This window comes from Pygocentrus nattereri, chromosome 23 (genome assembly GCF_015220715.1).
Source record: "Pygocentrus nattereri isolate fPygNat1 chromosome 23, fPygNat1.pri, whole genome shotgun sequence".
In the NCBI taxonomy this organism is placed as follows: domain Eukaryota; kingdom Metazoa; phylum Chordata; class Actinopteri; order Characiformes; family Serrasalmidae; genus Pygocentrus; species Pygocentrus nattereri.
The window spans coordinates 12,696,536-12,720,223 of record NC_051233.1 but is presented as its reverse complement, the minus strand read 5'-3'; the positions used below and the strand labels follow the sequence as shown (position 1 = coordinate 12,720,223).

At 41.6% G+C, this 23,688-nt stretch overlaps 1 protein-coding gene across 1 annotated transcript in view; it reads left to right on the top strand.

Moving 5' to 3' along the window:
- Positions 1–253: 253 nt before the first annotated feature.
- The window catches only part of spns2 (spinster homolog 2 (Drosophila)), a 113,204-nt gene continuing 89,769 nt past the window's right edge, over positions 254–23,688 (top strand). The window contains exon 1 of the mRNA XM_017701737.2: positions 254–770. Within this exon, the coding sequence (XP_017557226.1) occupies positions 536–770 (235 nt within the window). The 5' untranslated portion in view covers positions 254–535. The remainder of the gene's footprint in view (positions 771–23,688) is intronic.

Sequence of the window (23,688 nt, the reverse complement as noted above, 5' to 3'; positions counted from 1 at the left end):
TCAGTCCGAGGAACCTTTTCAGGATGAAAAGAACCATGTAGGCATGCAAATATAGAACTCATGGTGCTAAACACAACCATTCCCTATATTAAAGAAGCCTCGAAGAGCCGCGAAGGGCTTGTGGGTGGGGGCGTGGCCTAGCGCGCACACACAAAGCGAGTACACCTCTTTCACTACTCTGAGGTGCTGTGTGGGCGTGCTCGTAGCTCAGGCAGCCACGCCCCCTCCCGCACCACACAGGGAGGCAAAACTGGCTGGAGGAGCGCAGCGCTCCGCCACTGCACCGCCGCAGAAACATGAAGTACGAGCGAGCTCTGCTCCAGCTACCGACTCAGCAGCAGCTCCGCCACTAGAGCCGTCCACTCTCAGTCCAGCTTCCGCCGAGGAATCTCTCTTTCTGCCTTTCTCTCTCTCCATCGTCTATAACACACCTCGCGTGCCCGGTACCGACAGCCTTTCTCTCTCTCTCCTCCATCGCGTCTCTCTCTCTTTCTCTCCCTCACTCTCTCGGCCCTGAGAGAGAGAGCCACCCGCCATGTGCGTAGAGAGCGACGGTTGCGAGCTGGAGGCGTGCAGCAGTTCGGATGAAGTCCGCACGCTCTCCGGGAGCATGAGCGAGGCTCTCGAACCGAGCGCGCGGGAGCTGGGCGCGTGCTCTCCGGGACAGAAGTGCGGCGCCGCGCTCATGCGCCTCCGCTCCCCCACCGCCGCCGCCGGCATCCTCAGCTTCGGAAACGTCCTCAACTACATGGACCGATACACGGTAGCCGGTAAGAGCCTCTACGGTTTCTTTCTCCCTTTGTGTGGCGCGTTGGCGTGCGCGCGCGTTCCGGACCAGTCAGGCAGGTAGAACCTTATAGTGTAAAGAGAGGCTGCTGATAAAGACGTGACAGGTTCCCTCAGGAAACCGATTAAACTGGGTTTTAGTTCAGTCTCTGTTTATTCATTAGCTGTGGAGGCTCGTGCTCTTAAGTTACTGAGTCGACGGGTTCCCCTAGAGAACGTACCTGGGTTTTAGTGGTCTGTTTTCATATATTACTCAATGTGAGGGCTTCTGGGTTCCTCACCTAGAGATGCTCGTATAGACCTGACTGTTTACCTCAGGTGGGTGATTAAAATGACAGTTTAGCTCAGGAAACAGTTTTTTAGAGCTGTTTTCATACATTCAGATTCGGATGAACTGTGGTCTTTGAAAGTGATTGACTTGGACTTGACAGTTTGCGTCAGGAGACTGATTTAAACTGGATTTAGTGGATTTTTGTCAACACTGTTGTAGTGTCGTCTGTTTTGATGGGCTATGGGCTCCTCAGTGCTCTGACAGACCTGACAGTCTACCTCAGGAAACTGATTAAAACTGTTTTTAGTCATGGCTGTTCTCATATATTCAGATGTGGATAAATTATGCTGTCGTACTCTGGAGCTTGGACTTGGACTTAGTTTGCCTCAGGAAAATGATTAAACTGGGTTTTAGTGTCTGTTTTTATTCATTAGCTTTGCAGTGTGAGGGTCGTGCTCACTGACAGACTTGACAGGTTCCCTCAGAAGAGGCACATAATTAGGCTGTTTTAATGTTCTGTTTTCACACATTTAGAGATTTTGATGGTTTATGGGTTGCTAGAGTAAAGCAACTGACATGGACTTGACTGGATAGACTGGATAGTTTACCTCAGAAAACTGATTTAAACTGTTTTTCAATGTTGCCGGTTTTCATATATTAGAGCTTGTTTTAAAGATTCGCGCTCTAAAGCTGACAGACCAAACAGTTTACCTCAGGAAACTGATTAAAACGGAACTGTGGCCTTGGCTGTTTTCACACATTACGGCTACTGATGGCATTAAGTCTCAGGTGATTAGATCACGCATGCTCAGCGGTAAAGAGGGTGAAACATTAACTAAACGGCCTGACTGACTGAAGCTTTCAATAATGGCCTGGACGCTGCAGAAAACGAGCTGCTTTTTTATTAATTGCGCTAATTATTCTGGTTAATATTACTGTTAATAGGAAAACCTTAATAGAGAGGATCTGACAGTCCAGTGTGAACTAAACATGCACAGCCCTGTTGCGTCACCACGCGCCTTATCTGTACAACAGACTTTTAATTTGGCTCATTTAAAACGGCTAAATTAATTGCAGTTTGTAGTTTCCTTTCGTGTGAATGAGTTGTACTCGCCTTCTGAGTGTGGGCGAGAGCCATTTTGTAGCCTGTGAGTAGCGGGATTCCTACAAGTATTTCTCTCCTGGCGATATTTGTGAGCGTTTGTAAAGATCGTTTTTTTTCAGTCACTGTTTAATTCATAAAAACGTCCAGGATAAATAAGAGAATCACGGCCGTTCTGGTCAGTGAGTTTATTCGGCGCTGGAGCCAATTAGGTCCGGAGGTCTGAGGCTTCTTGGCCATCATTGGTGCAGACAGCCACGTTTCCATAGAAACTAGCCCAGAGTTGGCCAATTACTCTGCACCAAATGCGAGTAAACTTTGCACAGGCGTTTAAACGCGTTTGGCAGGAGGTTTTCACTCAGAAAACTCTTTATTCTGGTGGTTTTAACGCGTTTACTGACCATGAGCGATGATCTGAGAAGTGGATAATCTCAGGCGACACGTCAGCTGGCGTTTTGCCCCAACACACCCCACCAGGAGCAATTTTCATGAATAACTAATGGTCTAATTTGGAAGCAATGAGGAAGAAAAACCACCGTGGTTTGCTATTGGGCCATCATTTGTGAATGCAGGATTTGTGAATGCCACATAATATTATACACAGTCATTTTATTATTCTTATTATCTTATGAGCAGTATGTCTTTTTTGTGTCTGAATGCTTCTTTGGCAACTGTGACCTGCAATTTTCTTTTATTTTCAAAATTACTTAGGATGAAAACCTTGAATTATTCATAAACATTTAAGTAGCGTGTAAATGCATTCACTAATGGTTTGGCCCAGCCTACCAACAGGGCTAAACATTATGCTGCAGTGGCAGCTCTGCAGCGTCCAAGCCTGGAGCTTTCTCTCCATACACTCAGCTTTCTGGGCAAGAAGTGGTTAAACACAGCGCTGCAGAAAGGCTGAGCAGAAAGAGCATAGTGCTGCTTAGCAAAGCCCTGAAGGTGCGCTGCTGGAGAATAACTAACACATAACGCAGACCAAGCCTTACTGCTATAAATGGTTGTAATTCAGCAATGGAATTAACCATATTAGTTGTGTGGTCATATTGCATTTCATACTTGGAATTCAGGAATATATAACTACATACTTTTGTAATCTAAAATAGGATAAAGCTTTAGATAACAGGAGTAATGGTTAGCTGTGGCTGTAAAAGGGTAAGAAGCAAAGCTTTTTTCCATTTAGCTGGATCCTCTTGGATAGACTGCAGTACTGAAGCGCTGAAGATGATCAGAGCAGGCTGAGCGCTGCATTACATAAGATTTCCCCAAGCCCGTCCCACTGTGAGAACTGTGTGCGTCCGTGCTAAACAAAGTGTTGATATACAGTTTATCTTATCTGAGTATCTGAAAGCTGGTCTTGGCTTATCTCAGGTAGTTCAAAAACACAGGTATGCAAACTCCACTCACAGATAAGAGTGATGAGCGTCAGGGGATGGCTAAAAACAATATGTAATAACTGCCTTTTCATTCATTTAATTTCTTTTTGCCTCATTCTTTGTGTTTATATAGACTCTATGTGTACAGTTTATTTTATAATGATACAGGTTGTTATGGCTGTTTACAGTTTTGGATACTTGTGTAAGGACAAAGGAGAGAGAGAGTGTGGATATGTATATTGGGACTTTTTATTGTGTTGTAGTCTTTATTCATCATTAATAGTATTTTGTCTTGGCCATTAATTGAAGCATCAGTTTCTCCAAGAGAAAATCATTATATGCAAGTACCAGAAAAAAAAAATCTGAGAAAGAGAGGAGAGAGAAGGAAAAATGTATAGAGGACAGAAGGGGCGAGAGATATTGTGTTTTTTGAGTTTTTTGTTGTCTGTTTATGGAAGGACCAGTGTACTCCAAATAAAGTGATTCAGGGAGAGAGATACTGTGGATTCGTATATTGATTGATATGGGTTTTGGCTGTATATTGTATATATTTATGTTTATTTGTTTACTATTAGTGTTCTATATTGTTCATTTACATAAGGACTGGTTTTACCAAGACAAATTTCTCAGTATGCTAGTGTACTCAGCCAGTGAAAGGATATTGAGAGAGAGAGAAAAAGAAAGAGAGATGTATGTTGTAGACTGCAAGGAGATTGCAGCAGTAGCAGAAGAAGGTGTGTGTGTGTGTGTATATGTGTGTGTGTGTGTGTGTGTGTGTGTGTGTGTGTGTGTGTGTGTGTGTGTGTGTGTGTGTGTGAGCGAGAGTAGGCTGCAGCTGACTAGTACATGCTGTACAGAGCGGAGGGGTTCTCCTCTGCACTTTACAGCCCAGCTCTGCATGCATTATTCATGAGCTGTGTGTGTACATGCGTGTTTGAGCTGACACAGCCATCCTGCAGTGATGAGGCTGACCACTTATCGGTCCACATGGTCAGTGAAAACTCCACCCAATCCCTGTTCAGTTGTCTCCACTGCAGTCAGGCTGACAAAAGCATTGTGGAATTGAGTCGTGTGCGTGCGTGAGTGAGATGGGGTTGGAAGAGGGGCTTTAGGGGTAATTTAGAGGTAATCCCGACCTCTTGCCCACATCACCACATTGCCGGGAAAACGATGATGGATTGCCCCCTACAAATAGAGGGGATGTCATCTTTCCGGGCTCACCATGATGAGGTCATATGTGGGCATTTTTTTGTTTGGCTGTGTGTGTTCCTCCACCAATGTGTGTAAACAGAAGAGCACAAAGACGCATAAGTATTCCATGCCCCCCACACACATATACTGTATACAGTCATGTGTAAATCTTGATTTCATTCAAATATGACTCTTCAAGAAACTATTAATTGAACCATCAAGCTATTTCATCATGATTTGATCCAGTTATTCTGGTTAAGTTTTTAAAAATGCACTAAAAACAATGTGACTGGAGGAAGGATTTATAATGTAGTGGAATATAGACAATCAGAACAACACGCCAAGCATTTTTATGTTTTTATATGGGTGAAAATAGCCCCAGAAATGTATTGTGGTTGAACAATACTTTATTGAACATTTGGTAACACTTTACTGAAGGGCAGCATTCATGAGGCTAAATGACACCTACATAAGCCTTACAGAGGCTCAGAACTGACGTAAACCTGCATAACCTTTATAAAAGGTTAACCCAACAAGCATCAGCTGTTGTAACACTACCTTAGGAGAAATGACATGTAAATGGACAAAAGCACATATATGACAACTTGCTTGTTGGAACGAGCCTTTATAAAAGGTTATGTATATTTATGTCAGTTCTCAGTCAAAAAACTTATGAAGGTGTCATATATGAATGTTGCCCTTCAGTAAAATGTTACCAAATAGCCTATAACCTACTCAGTTTCATTCCAACATTCCAAGATCTGTGCAGCTGAATCGCCACTGTCAGTACACACCCACTCTCCTGCTGGCCATGCACAGTCACACACATTGTACATCCTCAAATCCAAAGGCAGTAAAGCTCTTATTGGCGCAAGCTGTTATTTCATACAACAAAAGAAAGCGCTGATGGTGGCCACCAACAGACATTGCCAAAAAAACAAAGAACCCTAGATGAGATTTTTGCAGTTTAACTAGTCATATCCATTTACTGCCCATATTTTTTTTTTTACGAGGAATTTCTTCAAAAACTGAGACGCTTTACAAGCTGTGACAGACGCGGAAAAAAAGCAATTAAAGCAGATCCTGCCGCTCCTACCACCGCAGATCCAGCATGGGTTTTTTTCCTCAAATGGATCCCTTGGCAGCAGCCAGGTTCTCCCATCTGTATCAGCCAAAACCGAATACAAAATGCAGCTTTAAAAATAAGAAGAAAAAAAAGGAAAAAGGGAAAGTGCATTGGTGCATTGAATATCCGTTGCGGCTTTTTGGCCTGTGGTTTTGGCTCAGTTTCTGTGTTTAATTAGTACATGTTAGGGATAAGGGTATACTGAGGTTCTAATTTGGCCTCTGTCTGCAAGGATGGTAAACACAACTAGCATAAGTCTGTTTTTAGGAAGGAAATGGAGTGTTTTCAGACTGGTAGAGAAATCGCTGTAGGTTATTTATGTTGTGTGCGCTGTGTTTGCTATAACTCAGGCCTGACAGCTTACAGTGTCAGAAAAGCCCTTTAGACAGCCCTTGCTGACTGTCAGGGCCAATAGTGTCTGATAAAAATACCCCCAAGTTTTGATGTCTTTACATATGAGTGTAACATCTCTGTAAAGATATTGTATCTGTTTACTCTATTAGTTCATTGTAGATACTGGAATTGTGGGCTGTGGCTGAAATCCGCTGTTTTTTATGTATATATCTGCTGATGTCAATAGCGATACATAAACGTTTATAAAAATGCAGAAACTGGGACTAAATTAACCTGAAGTGGCACTGCAGGGAAATGTAATATGTATTTCTGTAGGGCTACAAAAGCAGTAAAATGAATAAAACACAGCCCATAAATATGATCATTTTCTAGAGTACTATAAATACATCATCATCAGTTTGGTATATTAGCTGAATCTAAACATCTGTTCATGCAGACGCAGATCATTTTTAAGCAATTAATTGCTGATATAGATATGATTCCGACACCATCGTGCATCCTTGGTGAACTGCCTTGTGTACATATACAGCACCTGTCCAAATTTTGACATCACCTAGCTTTTCAAAAGTTTTTATTACTTTTAATACAGAATTTTTTTTCGTTGGTGTGCAAATGTGGATTTATTTTTCCGCACATGTAAACTTTGTGACAGTGCTACCTTGGGAATAATACCAGATCCCATATATATTACTTACCCATTTGAGGTGCTGGTATCTGTAGACTGAAATCACTATTCGGATATTTGTAATGTTTCATCATGGGAAGACATAAAACACACAGGCCAACACTGTTTCAACAAGACTGTAAGATGTGGCATTCTTTGCAAGTAGTATTTGCAGGTTTTATATGTATATTATAATACACTTTTCTACTATACATCACAAGTGTGTTGCCAAGGATGCGTTGTTAAGGATGTAACTGAGAAAGTCATTCTGGTGTTTTCGCTAACAGGGTTAAACCAATTACTCTAGCTGATGTTTGCCAGAAACAGTGAAAATATATTTCTCCAGAAAACGAACATGTTGGCACGTCGTCCACTAATGAGAAAAAGTCCATGAGCCCAGTGTTGTACCAGTTAGCTGTCTGATATAAAAACATACCAGTTACCCTCAGCTAGTTTTGAATAATAAAAGATGTTTTAACATGTAATCCTCTGCGTGCTGCTGTTTGTGCAACACCACTGCAGGTGCCTAAAAAGGCAAGCCTGCATCCCTACATTAATTTCAGGGAATATCTGTTCCCTCCCCCCTTTTTTCACAGTTATCTGATTATCCAATCATTAAACGTTATGGATATTCAACTATCAGAATTAGTCAGTAGTCAGAATGCACAGCACTACCTGCACTAATCCAGAAACTTTGAGGTGTTCAAACTACCTTTGGACCGAAAGGTTCAACACATGCTTTAAGCAGTAGACACTGATGAACAGCTGAATGCTACAAATTAGGCCAGAGCATTAATGATAAGCTGATGTAGTTTTTCACTTTTTACATAACTGAAAAGTAAGAGGTAATGAAATTCATTCAAACATTATGTTGAAAATTTCAACAGAAACTGTGTCTGCAAATCTCACAAGCTGGGTTTTATTTGTTGTGGTAAGGCTGAGGCAGACATATAGAGGAGTTTTCATGTGTGTGCTTGCAAGACAGATGCAGATTTACGACAGTCTGGCTGATCTGTGCCCTCTGTCCTCTTCATTTCCCCATTGGCCCATTAGAATGATCCCTACTATCGCTCTCTCTCTCTATCACTGCCTATCTATCTCGCTGCCCGACACGACCTCCAGCAAGGCAGACAAATCAAACTGATGGAGCTGAGGTGGCGAACTATTTAACTTGATTATATTTGCGGTTCGACTCCAGCAGCTTCTGCCCTTTTGGCTGGACGGTCTGCCAGACAGACACCACTGAGCCCCAGATTATCATCCAGACAGGGATTAGAACATCAGAAGGAGGTGCAGACGGAGGCCACTTAAAGTTATTTGGTCTATAGACCCCTCATTTCCTCCTATGTAGCCTAGCTGCCACTCTGAAAAAGGCAGATTGACCAGTTCTTAAAGCATTAAAATCTGGATTATGGGTTGCAGTAGATTAGGGTTTTTTTTAAGTTTTTTATCTGTGGAATGAGAGCATTCATTCTCAACAGAGGGCTTAATTAGGCTGGGTATGATGGCTAATCCAGCAGCCTGAAGAGTTACCTGAAGGAAAAATTGGCAAGTCTTCTGTCTGACACACAGACACACAGACACACACACAAAGTGAAGGAAAGAAGCCTTTTCTCCTTTGTTACTGTGCTTTGCTGCAAAGTTTTTGTCCTATACAAGATCATCCAGTCCAACTGCTGTCTCTAATAACTTTGCTGCACACTCACAGCAAACCCCCTTATAACCATACCTGCACTTACCAAATGTCTTCATTATGAGGAAGAAAGGAATGCAAACCTGTCAGGTCATTATTTATACTAAGGAAGAAGCTTTAATGAAGATAAAATGCACCCCTAGGAGTAATAAACAGCTGTTCTTGTGCATGGTTAGGTATTCTTAATCTAAATGTAACAGTGAAAAAGTTTGTCCCCAGAATTTTGATGGGCAGTGTACACTCATGTTCACATGCTGGCTGTGATCTGCAGTCCTGTTCCTGCTGCAGTGAGTTGAGAGGGTGATAATGCCTATCAGCACCCGCAAGGCGCTTCTCTGTACTGCACACACATAGAAACACACCAGCAATGTTACGTCACACCACTCACCCCTCCACTCCATTGCCAGCACAGCCATGAATCAAGTGCATCAGTAAGAGTGCTGAACTAAGATCAGCGACCCCTTGCCAGTATTGTACCTATCCATTATGTCAGTAAAAGTGAGTTAAAACTGTTCCTGAATCACCACTCAGTGACTTTCCATGAATATGGACCCAGGTTTTCCCTTATTTTTGGTGGAAAAAATGTGATATCATGATACTAATATTAGGCCTCATTCACAAACCATTCTAAGGAAGAAAGTTCTTCTTCAAACCCACTTACGCAGCTTTCATGAAGATTTTAACATTCACCAATGCTTACTTTTTTGGGATTTGTTCTTAGGTAAGAATGGAATCTACACACATTTAAGAGCACAAACGTGAACAATTCTGCGGTTTAAGAACACGTCATGAATTTAACGTAGAGCTTTTCTTAGGACCTTCCTTAAAAACATGTTTAAAAAACATAGGAAGATACTGGTGAATAAGGCCCATTGTGAATATCTTCATGTACAGTATCATGCTATTTAGCTTTTCTGAGGCTTGCTAACAAGTAAGACTAGACACAAATCACCAGTAAACAGTGGTGCCAAAAATGTTAAATATAAGATGATTATTATTTATGTTCACTGCAATAAGAAACACAAAAAACTCAAACAAATGGCTAAAATAAATAAGACATAATGGCCTAATGGGCTAACATCCAATCAGCTCCTTGTTATTTTTCACTTGTTATTGTAATTCTACAGCTAGACTATATTCACAAGAACATTTTGGTATCTCTTGCCAAAAGGACAGCAGACACCAACACATGACAGTGTGTAAAAGCTGAACTTTTGACAGAGCACAGTCTGATGTATTAATGCATCAGCCAGTAGGAAGTGGGGTGTGGGGTGGGACTTCAGTCAGTCCTGTTGCTTTTAAACAACATGGAGAAGAAACTAACTGTGGCTGTTGATTAACATCCAGAGCTATACAGTATAGCTCTAATGATATAGTATGACACTGACTGCTTTGACTGAAACTTGTACATGTGTTTTTACTTCCTTTGATAAAAGGAGCAGCAACTGCTAGTACTTTTTGCTGAGGACCTTTCATGTGTATGAGCTTCCTACTTGCACTGATCTCTGCCAACAATCATGCCCACAACAAACCAGCAATGCATATTTAAATTTTGTAAACACCACCTCGGCCTTAGTCTGTTTTTATAAAGCAAGATACTGTGTAATGATGACAGTCATAGCGTATTTTTTCTTCTTTTTTTCGATCTTAACAAATGTATGTATGACACAGACTGGACATACACATTTCCTCTCCTAAGACAAAGAATGTAATCTAAGTTAATATCAACTATTTCTCATCATAGTGAATCAGATCGGGGTGCATTCGTTCATTATGAAGAGCAAAAAGAAAGGTGAACTGAAAAATAGCAAGAGATAAATAGATAGAGATTAAAAAAGGGAAAAAAACACACCTAACTGACAACTAGAACCCACAGAACTGTGAACCAGTTATCAAAGCAGCATGTTTTTTAAATATACCAGCTACAAATTGGCAGCTGGAGTCAGAATTAAACTTTGAGGTCAGCCTCAGTCACTTTAGACTAGGCTGTTGCCTCCTACTTTTTCATTTCTCTCTTTATCTTTACTACCCGCATATTAAAGGGCTCCCAAACAACAAAAGCACTGGAACTGTTAAAAAAAGGCTAAGCAATTGAGTTTTATGGAGCTGTCTAGCTTTTCTTAAACCCTCCCCTACAAAAAATGTCTTTCATTCCTGCTGAAGTTTATTTCCATATGCCTGCAAATGGTTCTCAAGGCTCAGAAACCCGCCGAGTTCCTTTTAGAACTGGGTCTAAAACTTTGGGCTAAGGTGCTGTTATGCTACTCGATATGCATTTGTATTTTAAAAGCTTAAGTGTGCTTGTATGTCAAGGTTGGATTTTTAATGCAAGCCGCTGCTGTAGAAGAATATGCATCAGTGTCTGGGAACAGCTTTGACCTGTTTTCTTTTAATCAGAGCTCTTCCTCCAGTCACAGATCACTCTGGCTGGGAGATCTTCGTCTTGTGCGTGTGTTTTTGTTAGGTTGTGTTTATCTGACGTTCGAGCCTTGTGAAGCAGGAGCGGCTGGATGGTGCCTCTTACCCCCCTTTTCCACAACGAGACTTTTCTTGTGGTCGCGGCGGCTATTAGCTTGGCAAGCCACGCTATTTCCGTGACAACCACCGCTTCCTCTACGGAGATCTAGCCTCGCCCTGAGAGAGAGGGAAACAGAATGAGGAACAGAGTAAAGGAGGGAAGGAGGTAGAGAGAGAAAATGTACCTGTAGAATAACTCAACTTTTGGCCTCATTTTAGGCTTGGCCAGTAAACTGAACAGATGCAGCCATCTCTATGTGTGCACACACAATACAAGCCATAGGTATGGAGACAAGCAGTCGTTAAAATATACTTTATATATATATATACACACACACACATACATATATATTAGTTGGACATTATTGCTGCAGAGTTTTAGTCAATGTGGTAATAAAATACAATTTTATTATGCAATTTCCATGGTTATTGTTTGCAAAGTTAGCATAGTTACACAGATGCATGACATCCACTGGAAGATATTCCAACCTGTCCTGTTGTAGACATGTAGGGCCAAAACCCACAGGTTCTGAAGCAGTCTAACAGTTCAGTGAACCATCATTCAAAAATAAACCACATCTGAACATTGGCTGCTAGTGTCTTGCTGAAACTCATGTGCGTTTTGTCCAGTATGTTTTGATGAGCTCCTCTTTCACTCAGTCATGCTATTTAAATGAGGCGCCGCTGTTTCCTTTCCTTCTATAGCCGCGCCCTGCCAGGTCTGTTTGAGTTGTGCTGACCCCGATAGCGGATTTGATGGCTTGCTTTTAGCTCATTGCATGTCCCAACAGATATAGAGCGAGAGTGTCTACATATGTGTCTGTTTCAGAAAGGCACTTCTCTGATGTGTGTCCATCTGACAGGGTGTGTTTTGGAATGTGAGGCAGTGAGTTTGACGGACAGCTGAGGAACAGGATAGGGGGCGGACAAGGCGACCCCTGAGGCACACACACACCTGCGTGGTTGGTGTGCCAGAGTGTATTAGATCAGTTTCTTCTCACGACTTAACGGATCTGAGCTGTACTGACCTTTGACTCCAAACGATGCCTGTAGCACCATGTGTGACACAGACCCCAAATTGGTGCAGTAGGGCCAGAAGCTTAGTTTTCGCCTACTGTCACAAGCTTTGTAGTTACATTTTTCACATTTAGGGTCAGCAAGAGCATTTGTGTAGGAGAAAAAGAGAGGGTGGGGGGGTAGAGGGGACTTCACCAGGAGGTGTGTGAGAAACCGTGGCAGCACATAGTGTGAACATGACATTTGTGATGTTTCCTACACAAGGATGAACTCAGTAACCCCCATCACCATGCTTAAAGGAACAGTCTGGCAAAAAAATCTAATTTATGCAATGTAATGGAGTTGATGAGCTATAAGAGTCATCTTTAGTTTTGCTCTGGAGCTATAAATGGACAAATGTACACGCTGCTACCTTTTTGTGACTTCCATCTGTACAGAAACAATGTGTCACAAAGTGTTTGTAATTATTAGCATTTGAGATTACTTATCAACATGATTTGAGACAAAGTGTGTGATGATTATGCTAATATGACTGTATGCTACATTCAGCTAGAGCTTGTGATTTGGAATTGCCAACCTTCAACTATGAAAAAAAAAACTTAAAGAAAGCACTCCGTGAATTTCTTCTTGGAAAGTCGGGATGGTGTTCTCAACTCAAGAGTTTAACCCTTTCAAAAGTAGAGCTTTTTGAATTTTTAAATGAAATTTTTTTTAGATCAACATAAAGACACAGTAGTTAAATCTATCACACTGACTAAAGTTAGCTGTTTTGAAAAGGTAAATATATCATAAATGTTCCTACTGTGAGCTCCAACTACCAGCTTCCAAATAAAGTCAAATGCAGCAAGATATGATTACTTTTAGCTATATTAGCCTCCTAGCATCAGTGGAAAACTAAAGGAGAAAACTCTGGACACCAAATATACCTCTACTGATTGATCTCATTTGGGGTATGATGTAATTATGTATACTTGTGCACATTCGAAAGGTAATGCAGTCATATCCCTTCTTTTCAGCTTAATACAAAAGGTTGTCAAGTAAGTTCTTGAAGTCCCTTACAGTAGATGCCTGGACCTGAGCCTATATGCAATGTGATTAGATTTGCAGTTACATGAGGGCGGATGATGCGTGTGGACAGGATTTATGAGCCATGCCATTTTTATATAAGCCTTCCACACAAGCTCCATAAATACAGCCTCTAAACAAGAAGACATTTGTATCAAGAATCAAGCTTGGCTTTGTTTTTAAAGTAGCCACTGGAAGCTTTCCACAGTGGCGGTGCTAATATTTAGACTGGCCTTTTCAGCGTGTCTGTGTTTGCCGAGTCTTTATAAAGGAAGGGAACATGTCATCTTTCCTCCCATTCACAAGTGGCTGGGTAAATAATCAACAGCGGGGGTTATGTAATGTGTTTATGCCCAAGCCAGGGGAAATCTGCATCTGTATGTATGTATGCATTTTCGTCTTGCAGTTTTCTGACCTCAGTCATTGCCAAGTGCCTTCCCATTTTGCTAGTGTACAGTACTGTGCAAAAATCAGGGACCAACGTTCATGAAGAGGTCAAAGGCCTATCATTGCACAATGGCCCCTCGTCAAATATGACTCTTCTCAGTTTAACATTATTCAGATGTTGTACAAAAAAGTTAATGAAAAACTCATTGCCTACACCGTTTGAGTACATCTGCATATATTTGTTTGAAGGTGTGTGTTTATGTAACAGAGTGTCATTTTGTTTCTATTGGTGAACACATCGCTGAGTACGGATGCATATAATTACATATTATTAACTCGTCCACTTCACGTTTAAATTCCGGCAATGTGACATCAAAACCAATATCACTTCATTACTGGGTCATGATACTGAAGATGGTTGCTGTCCACCTCTGCTCTATTGTTCTACAGAATAAGTGACGGATGTGCACTGGACAGACTGGCTTACACTGGGGTGTGTGTCTAGACCTGTAATATCTCAGGCTGGACAGTCACACCTCAGCTTTCCTCCCTGCTTGTATTATTTCAGCATTCCACAGATTCTTCAACTCTATAGATATTTACTTAATGACTTTAGAAAGCAGATACAACTTCCACTGTCTGCATGTCTAAACAGCATGATGCGGGAACACATTAGTATGGGAATATTTCATAAAGCAGGATTCCTCAGTTAGCCAGAGGACCTAAGCCCAAATTCAAGCTTTATATAGAACAGCTAATAAAAATAAATATTAACACGTATCCATGTACATAGTATTTTTCACAATCATAAGTGAAAGATTGTCCTCACTTGAACCCTAAACAGATGATTTAGTTGCTTATTAAGACATATTATCCAGTAATGGTTATAGATTCGGTAAGCACTAAAAAACTTAAGTGTGACTTAGATATATTAGGAGTTAAAGCCTAGGGCTATTGGTCGAAACAGTTCAAATCACTGAGTAGTCTTAGTGAAATACCTTTCTATGCATGCTTAATGAGCAAACCTTCACAGAAAAACAAATGCGTGAACATACGCACAAAAAAATCCTTTTTTACCATGCTAAATATTCTCAACGTGAGATTATTACACGTCTGTAGGTGAGCAGTTGGGGTTTTTCTTCCGTGAAGGTGTGTTGCGTTCTCACAGCTGCGGAATGCAGCAGCGGCAGTGTTTGGAATGCGCGAGGCAACGTTTTTGTTTTGCTTTCCCACACAGTCAATTACCTCTAATCTCCACTCTCTTCCCACCCATAGTCTTCACTACAAAAAGACTTTTATCAGTCCAATATTCAGACCACAGTGTCACAGAGCATATCTAAATATAAACAACGTGTTCTGAAAACCACACCTGCTCTCTGCTGCCTGTCATCCTGTCATTCCAACAATGTCCTACCAATGTTCTTTCATTTTTTTTCCAGCAGTGAAATATTAGAGCGGATCATTTTCTACAAGGAAAAGAAAAAACCTAAGATATGTCTCTGTGGCACATGTCCCACGGTATAGAGATGAGCTTTATCTCTAATTCATGAAGGGGAAAGAGAGATGAATGGCAGAGCTGGAGCCGGGCCCTCTGCCGCTTGACATGAGGGCACAGCGAGTGGATCGAAATAGCACTTTCCATAGAGAGGAAATAGATTTAACAAGACGGGAGTGCGCGCTTGTGTTGACTGGGGTGAGGTGAAGGTTTATAGGGCTACAGTGAATTACATCTACTATAGTAGCCCTTGTCTGTACCCCACATATGTTTCTAATGTGGACGTGGATCTCGCTTGGGCCCCTTCTGAAGCATATGTCCACGTCTACTCAGAGACCACCAACATTGCTGCAGATATCGCCTGCTGGTAACTACTATATTCGGATTTATGATGCGCTCCAAAATTGGGTCAGTTTTCCTATTTTTCTCTTCCTCACACAATTCTAAAATGGGTTAGAAATGGATGAAATGGCCTTGTTTCACTGCAGGATTCCACAGTGGGATTTGAACCGTGCAGCCTCTCTCTACTCTGTGTATTGGGAATAGTGACAAAGCCACAGTTTACGCCGGTAATAACAGTGCTGTCTCTCCAAAGAGAGCTGTGGAAGAAATGAGTTATATACTCCATAGGAACTAAGTGTAAGACATAGGTTCATAGCAGGGAACGTTGGTTGATTATGGTGCATGATGGTGGGCCTTATGGTTGAGAGAGAAGTGTTTATGTCAGGTGTTTGTGTAGGGAAATAACACACTTAGTGCCAGACCTCATTACACTTTCCTAGTGGCTACTGTCTGGTTCAGCATCATGGTATGTGGATGTTATGGTGTATAGTGTAGAGCAGAAGTGAGTAGAGTAGACGCCCTACAGAGTATACCTGAACGAGCAAATCTAGGTATTCAGCCGCCTGCAAGTCAGAAATGTTAGACTGAAACTCAGCTTTTTGGATTTAGGGTCACAAATCACAAGCAGAAATGCGCAGCCCTCATGCTGAATGATGGCGAGGAACAATCAGGTACCTGATCCCAATCCTGAATTAAACCGACCAATTTTTTTCTTACATCCTCAATCTCTGAGGTCAGACTGTCACTGTGCAGCCAAACAGCACTTATGCATTAGTCCTCCCTTCTTTCAGCACTCCTCCGCTCTCTGGCAGTTCTATAAGCACCCTGGTCACTTTGACAGAAGAGTAAAGGCTGCAGTTTGTTGATGCTAAATTGAGCTTGAAAAACCAGCCTTCAGCTGGGCTTTTCCAGCCTTGGGCACAGTGAAAACATCAGCCCTGTCCAATTTAGCCCTCCACACTTCCTTCTCTCTTTCTCACTCATTCCTTTTTCACTTTTTTCTTTTTTCTTTTTACCCCTTGTCTCATGCCGATGCTTAATGGTCTTGTTGGGTCTGGGACTAGCACTTCTCGCCTTGCTGTTTGAAGCCATATTGATCACTCTGCTTCTTCTCCTCAGACACTTAGGAATAGCTGCAGAGGTCTCTCAGCCAATCAACACAAGTTTGAAAACCTTCAGTATTCAGCTGCTGTAGCTAGCTTCAGACACCACCAACCTGATCACCATTCTCAGAGCGCTCACTTTCAAAGCCTTTGTTTCATCATGTCATCGGCAAAGAAACAAAACTTAAAGCCTGTTAAAAGTCAGACAAGACCTTTTGTGTTCCACATTCCACGGCTGCTGCTAACAAGGGAGAAAGCACGTTGTCTTAGAAAATTCAATTTACCGGCACACATTCACTGCCTCGGAGATGTCAGCTAGGCTAATTAGCATAGAATGCATTCTGCGTTGTGCGTGTAAATGTTAGTAATTAAGACAGCTAATCAAGCACTTGAGCCCTTCATTCAGGACTAATTATTCTGAGACCCAGGCTCTTGCTGACCCCCCCGGGTGAACCCCCCCTCCCACAGCCTATTCTGCTGTTTCAGATCAGAGGGGACAAGAGGATGAATCAGAGGAGGGAGGAAACGGAATTTTGTTTAAAAAGCCCACATAATTACTGTAATCCCATGCTGTTATGTAAGAAAATAAAATTAAATATTGAAGTGGAGCATAAGGGTAATAAACAAAAACTCCACAGTCTGTGTTCTGTGCACAGACAAGCAGGCTATCAGGTTGCGATGAATTTACTCACTTTGATTTGCGTTTGTCTTTCAGTCCAGTAAAAATGAAATAGAATAAAATTGAGTATAGTGTAGTTTTAATGCAGTACAAGCCAAAGACATTGCAAAATCACTGTAGCATTAGTGCTAACTAAAAGCCGTAAGCAGCACTGGCAGGGTTAGCATCAGAGCTAGCTGGTGCTGTTGCAAGCTTGAAGCCATTTGGATGGTTGTCAGGGTTAGCCTCAGAGCAGGCTGACAGATGTTAGTGGTAGAACAGGGCAGTGGTAATTGAGCTGCTTGTCTCTGAGCCACTGTACAAGCACTGCTGTCTGTCTGTCCTGTCAAATGTGTGATCTCATTACACCCCGGAAGAACTGATGTGGTCAGTCCATTCAGCTCAATTAAAGGCTGGGATGTATTTGTGGCAGGATTAGCTGAAGAGCTGTCTGAAAATGTGGTTTTCATTAGCACACAGTTTGTTGTTTCTTGAAACGATTCGACTCTATATGTCTTGTGTTGAATAGGCTAATTTGGTCCAATTTATTTTTTAATACAAACTATGAAACTGGGGACCATCTTGGCTCAGTGTAGGCCTGTTCCGCTCCCTGGGCGATCCGTTCATAAGTGGGCAGCACTAAGTACAGGTGCAAATAGGGTACAATGCGTCTTGGAGACATGTTGTGATCTGGTCACTCAAACCACCTTCAACAGTGGTCAGGGATGCATCTTGATGCATCTTTGACGGCACCCGCCTTAATCAGCTGTATCTTCACAGCAGAGACAAAAGTAGATGCGTAGTTTCATTTTTAGCTTTCTCTGTTTGTTTACAAGTCGCATTAGTGGTTCATGTGGTATAAACATTTGTAACAGCCCGTTCATTTAAATGAACACAGACTCATGGAACATTTGTCTGACAACAATTGCACCGAGAGACTGATGTGGCTAACGTGGGCGGTACCTTCCTCCAGTCACAAAACCCGATTACTGGAGACACATGAAAATGCCAGGTGTGAACGGCCAAATGTCTTGCTGACCACGTATGAGCAGATCGCTTGTGGTGGATGTTAATACACAATGTGAACAGGGCCTGTGTGAGAATGCAGTGGGGGAATATGAAATATCTTTGCTTTGCTCCCGTGTATTCTCAGCATGTCTATATGTCTAGCATGTTAGCTCACAATCCACACCACTATGCATTATTGATGTACTATAGCATCTCTGGTTTATACTCTGTCACTTTTTGTTATAAAATATTTACCTGTAGTCACTTAGCTGGCTGAGGTATAGCAGAGTGACCTTTGTGTGAAGATGTATAGCACACTAGTCAGTGTAGAGTCTGGTTTGGGAACAGACGTACTGCTCAGAGTCAGATGTTTGCTCTATGTGGTTTTTGCATGTGTGAATATTCATGCAGGTGATCAAACAGCATCTGATATCCCAATATTCTTTCTTACTTTAGCACTGGAGCAATGAGGATAACGTTGCTAACAAATAATAAAATCAGTAGTCACCCAAGTCTTTCAAAGTCTTTGTTAAGGTCATGAAGACTTAATGATGATGTTTTTTATGTGGTATGACTTACTGTGAAGTATAAAAACTACACAGTTTAGCTAATGACAATGTGCAAAAGTGTAAAAAATGACAGTTTTTACTAGGCATCCTTATACAAATAACCAATTAAGTAAACACATTTTGAGTTTGGTTATTCATATACACTAACAAACATGTCTGTTCTTAGTAATGAAGAACTACTAGTGTAAAATGATACAGGAATTCCCAAACACATCTGCACACACACACACACACACACACACACACACACACACACACACACACACACACACACACACACACACACAACCACTCTCTCTCTCTCTCTACCACAGACATGGCACTCTGACATCTGCCTCACGTTTGCGTTAGTGTGTGTGGGGGTTTATGTAGCGGAGTGGAAAAAGTGGTCCCCCCTTCCCGCCTTTTACAGGCTGATGGCCAGGTCCAGCGGGATGAGGAAAGGACCCGCCGGTCAGGAGCCCGCTGACCACAGTCAGGCATATTTGTGGCCAGGCCGTTTTGTGCTGCTGTACTCGTTTCTTGCATGCTCGCTGCAGAACCCTGAGCTGAGAGACAGACCATGATTTGTGGGGAGTGCTGTTCTCTCCCCCTCCCGCCACACACACATAATTGCTTGCGCTAACGCATGCACAAACACACACACAGACTTGTTTTTAGACAATGGCAGACAAATGGGGTCATACATGTGTCTCATATATATATATATATATATACACATATATTACACACATGTAAGTTCCTATATGTCTCATATGTACCTTTATGAAATGAAAATTATTCAGCCTACATCTAAACCTAACCTAGTTATCAAAAAGAAATGCTTTTGCCTTTGCAGTTTTAAAAAACACAACATGAAGCTTTTTTAAAAATTAAGAACAATTTACAGAGTCACTGTAAGTTGTAGGGTACTGTAAATTATTGTAGGCCCTTTTTTGGCTTTGGTTTTTCAACAAATTTAGGACATTTTTGTCCTGAAAATATACAAAAACAAGAACTCTCAAACACACACTCTTCTTTCCCAGGGCTGCGGCTTTAGTATTGATCCCCTTGACACATTAAGAGGGATCGCCCCCATGTTTTAGAAGCAGAGGAGAGAAGGAGGGATGAGAGAGGGAAGAGAGGTGAAAGATGAAGGGAGCAGCAGGAAGTCTCTCTGTCAGCAGCAACAGTGTTGTGTGCCAGTAGTTTTAACAGTATGAAAGGAACGGGTGAGAAAATGCCAGAGAGGAAACATTCTTTTACCACACAGCATAGCATTACACTTACACAGGATATGGAAACGTAGGCTTGGCCAAGAAATTCTCATGTACAGCAGTTTGACCTAACACAAACACACACACACCTTTTCTCACTACTGTAGGCCTCCCTTTCTTTCCAGCCATGCTCTGCAGAGCTGCACAGTACATCTTTTTTTTAATCGTTATTGTGATATCAGCCTTCGAAATGCTGATTTGGGATGGGCCAATATGGGAATCGTATCAATATTTTTCTTGTACATATCTGACAAAGTCTATACATAAACATTATAAAATGCAGACATTGTGACTACATATGCTTGGCTTAGCATTATGGAGAAATGTTACATTTATTTGTAAATAAATATTTGTGAGGGTTACAAATGGAAATAAATGCTTATCTGAAATACAAACATTTACCAGTAAAGTGTGAATTATTAATCAAATCTAAACCTCCTGTCTAATGCCACCAAAATGTTTTAACCAATTATCTGCCAACACCAATAAATTTCCAACATCACTGTGCAATCTTTAATACAGATATTGCAGAATTGCAATATGCAAAATGTCTCTAGCAAATTACTGCGCTGTGAGCATTCTGACCAATCACAGATGTTCTTTGAGTGTTTGGAATGAGGCATTCCCACGACCCAACACACAGAAAATGATGTAGGCCGATTCTTGACTACACGTTAATGCACACTAATGTTTTTTTATTATATAAAACATTATATTACAATCATAGTATGTAGCAATATTGTAGTATATCTAATCAGACTATCAAACTGCTGCCTTAATTCTCCTTGAACATACCCTTTGCTAGAGTGATAAACTGCTTTTATTTGGGAACAAATTTTCAGGGTAAATTTTTCAAACATTGCAATATTTATTGCAAACACCTAAAACATCAGCATTACTGTACAGCCCCATATCACTACCGTATCCTCTCCTCTTCAACTCTCCCTAGCTCTCTTCCACACTCTCTGCTTTAGTAAATAGGCCGATCAACTCTCTGCCCTCTTCATAGCCTACTTCTCATAGCCCTGAAATAGCATGACAGGGGTGTGCAGGTTTACAGCCTTCTCTGGGGAACTGCAAAACGAGGTCTGTCCTAGCCTGCCATGCAACACTTTATTTCTCTCTCTAACTCTGTCTCACTTCTGTAGAGACCCCTGGGCCCACACACTAACATTTATGTTCTAAAATAAAGGTAGCCTTGGGTGAGTATCAGGGGTGTAAATGTCTGACCTCACAACAATCAATGATGATTCTGGAGGAAATGATTGAATGCATCATAAAAATTTCACCTTGATTCGTTTATAAAAATAAATAAATGACTGGAAGAGCTAGTGGAAATGGTGGCAATGAATACAATTACACTTCACTGAATATTATTATAATGAATTCTAATTCTAACAACCCAAAACCTTCATAAAACATAGACTTTCTTCTTTGTCTGACACGTAAAAGTGTGGAAGAGAGTAATGGTTGTATTTGCCTGGGCTGAACTGATGACTGTGTTTGAGTTTCAAACCTGGAAAACAAATTGTCATCTCATTTTGGTCTGACTCCTCAGAGGGAAAGAATTTGTCCTGGCCAGTTATGAGACTGGTGATATTTCAAACCAAAACAGGCTGAAAAAGCGCACATTGCTTAAGTAGAATCCACTCCCATCCTATTAGAGCTGATGGATATCTACTCCACCGTAGAACGGGTCAGATTGTCCAAACTCAGCTTCTGTTGCTTGGCATAGACTAGATCTACACTGCAGAGGAGGTTTCTCTGTCCAAACAAGAGTTAACCCTCCTAGGTTGCTTCTTCTGAAACAGGTCATTATCAGAGCAAACAAACTTGAGGCTATATTTAACATTTCTGAGATATCATCATGGATTCCGAGCCAAGAATGTAATCCTCCCTCAGGCCAAGAGTCATGACCCTTTACAGTTCTAGACCCATGTGCTAGAATACATCGCTTAGTCATATATTGACTTGTGGTGGTAGACGGACAAATCATGGATCTTCTGGGACAAACCTATGTGGTGAAAGCATCTTATCCACACATATAATGGCTTCACTTATATGTGCTTTGAATGGGTCTGTTACTTTATCCAGCTAGCCCGTATATAGCGTGGTTGATTTGCACCAATCCACTGATAAGATAGGATGACACATGAATGGGTCAAATAGTCATTAGCATCAGCATAAGGACACTAGTGTACTGAGGCAACAATAGACAGTGTCCCATCTATTACCAAGGCTGTGTGTTGCTCTTTTGCTGTGTCTTGGATATGTGCTTTACAAATGAATGCATTGTAAATAAAAGTGCAAATTACAGCCAAATATTTATATGGTTTGGAGTCATTTTAAAGCAAACGCTGCCAAGATATATGATCTGCTATTAATTAATCGGAAATACAAACATCTAAATGAAACTAGTCCAGTGCATAGAGCAAAAAAAATTGTGGCCTGCACGGTGAAGTAAATGATGTACAGAAGTCACTAAACTAGCACACCTCATGGAGCTTTTATTCAGGTACAAAGTGCCGTGTTTCTATCTGATATGAAAGTTTTGCTTCAGTGATTACTTATCAGATTAAATATGTGGGCAGCTCTTCAAAGCACAATCTGTAGTCAAGGCTATTTACATCCTGTGTCAGTTTCTCTGGAAATAGCCTGTTGCTTGGTCACTCTATTTGTGTCCGGGTATGAACTCAAGCAGCACGATGAAGCATCAGGAACAGGCACGGCAGCATTCTTTCACCTATGCGAGTATCTGGCGTGGCATCTTTTTTTTTTTTTTTTTTTCTTTCGGAACCAATTCCGAAAGAGCCTTCTGTCGTTCTCATATTACAAATATGACTCCTGCAGCCGCTCAGAAAGCAGCGCACTGTGGACAAACACAAGGGCCAAATTCAATAGTGTAAATACTACAGGAGCCAATAATTGTCACTGGTTGTTCTTTAATGAACCGTTTTGATGGAGTTTTGGGGCAAAAACATGTTGCTATAATACATGGACAGTTGTTCCAGTGATTCTTGCTATATTTTTCCAGTCGTTCCCTGCGGCCTCCCATGTCTTGACTTGACCGTTAACTGGCCAACCCCGACCTTTCTTTTTCTGTGTGCCTGTGCCCTGTTACCATGGCAACGCCTCAGCACCGGAGGTACCGAGACGGGCGGCAGAAGGACATCTATGCCAGTTCGGCCATTTGGGGCATTTGCATTGTGTGATGTCGCCCACACTCGCGAGGTTGCCGAGACAAGGGAGAGTAGCAGTCACCTCCCTGAAGCGCTGATGCAAGGTGTGGTCAGAGCCATCACCCTCTGTTTTACTCTGGCCTCGGAAGTAAAAAGGCGTGTTAGGTGGCTAGTCTTACAGCAAGTTTAGTGAATGTTTTGAGTTACTGCTAGACATGGCACAAGCAGATGATTCAGGTCATCAGTCAAAATGAACAAAAGTCAGCCTAGAACATGGCTGCTATTACTGTTTTCAGTTGTGCAACATCCTTTCATCCATTTCTGTTGCCAGTAGTATGGTAACCGAACGTAAACAAATCTGTGTGAGATTACAGTGTAGTTTGAGGAAAGTGTGATGATTTAGCCAGGCAGTTTGCAGCTTGCTGTTTATTCTGTTAGTTAAAGAGAGAGAGAGAGAGAGAGAGAGAGAGAGAGAGAATGAGAGCAAGAGAAGTTAGCAGGGGAGAAGAGGAATTTAGGACAAGGG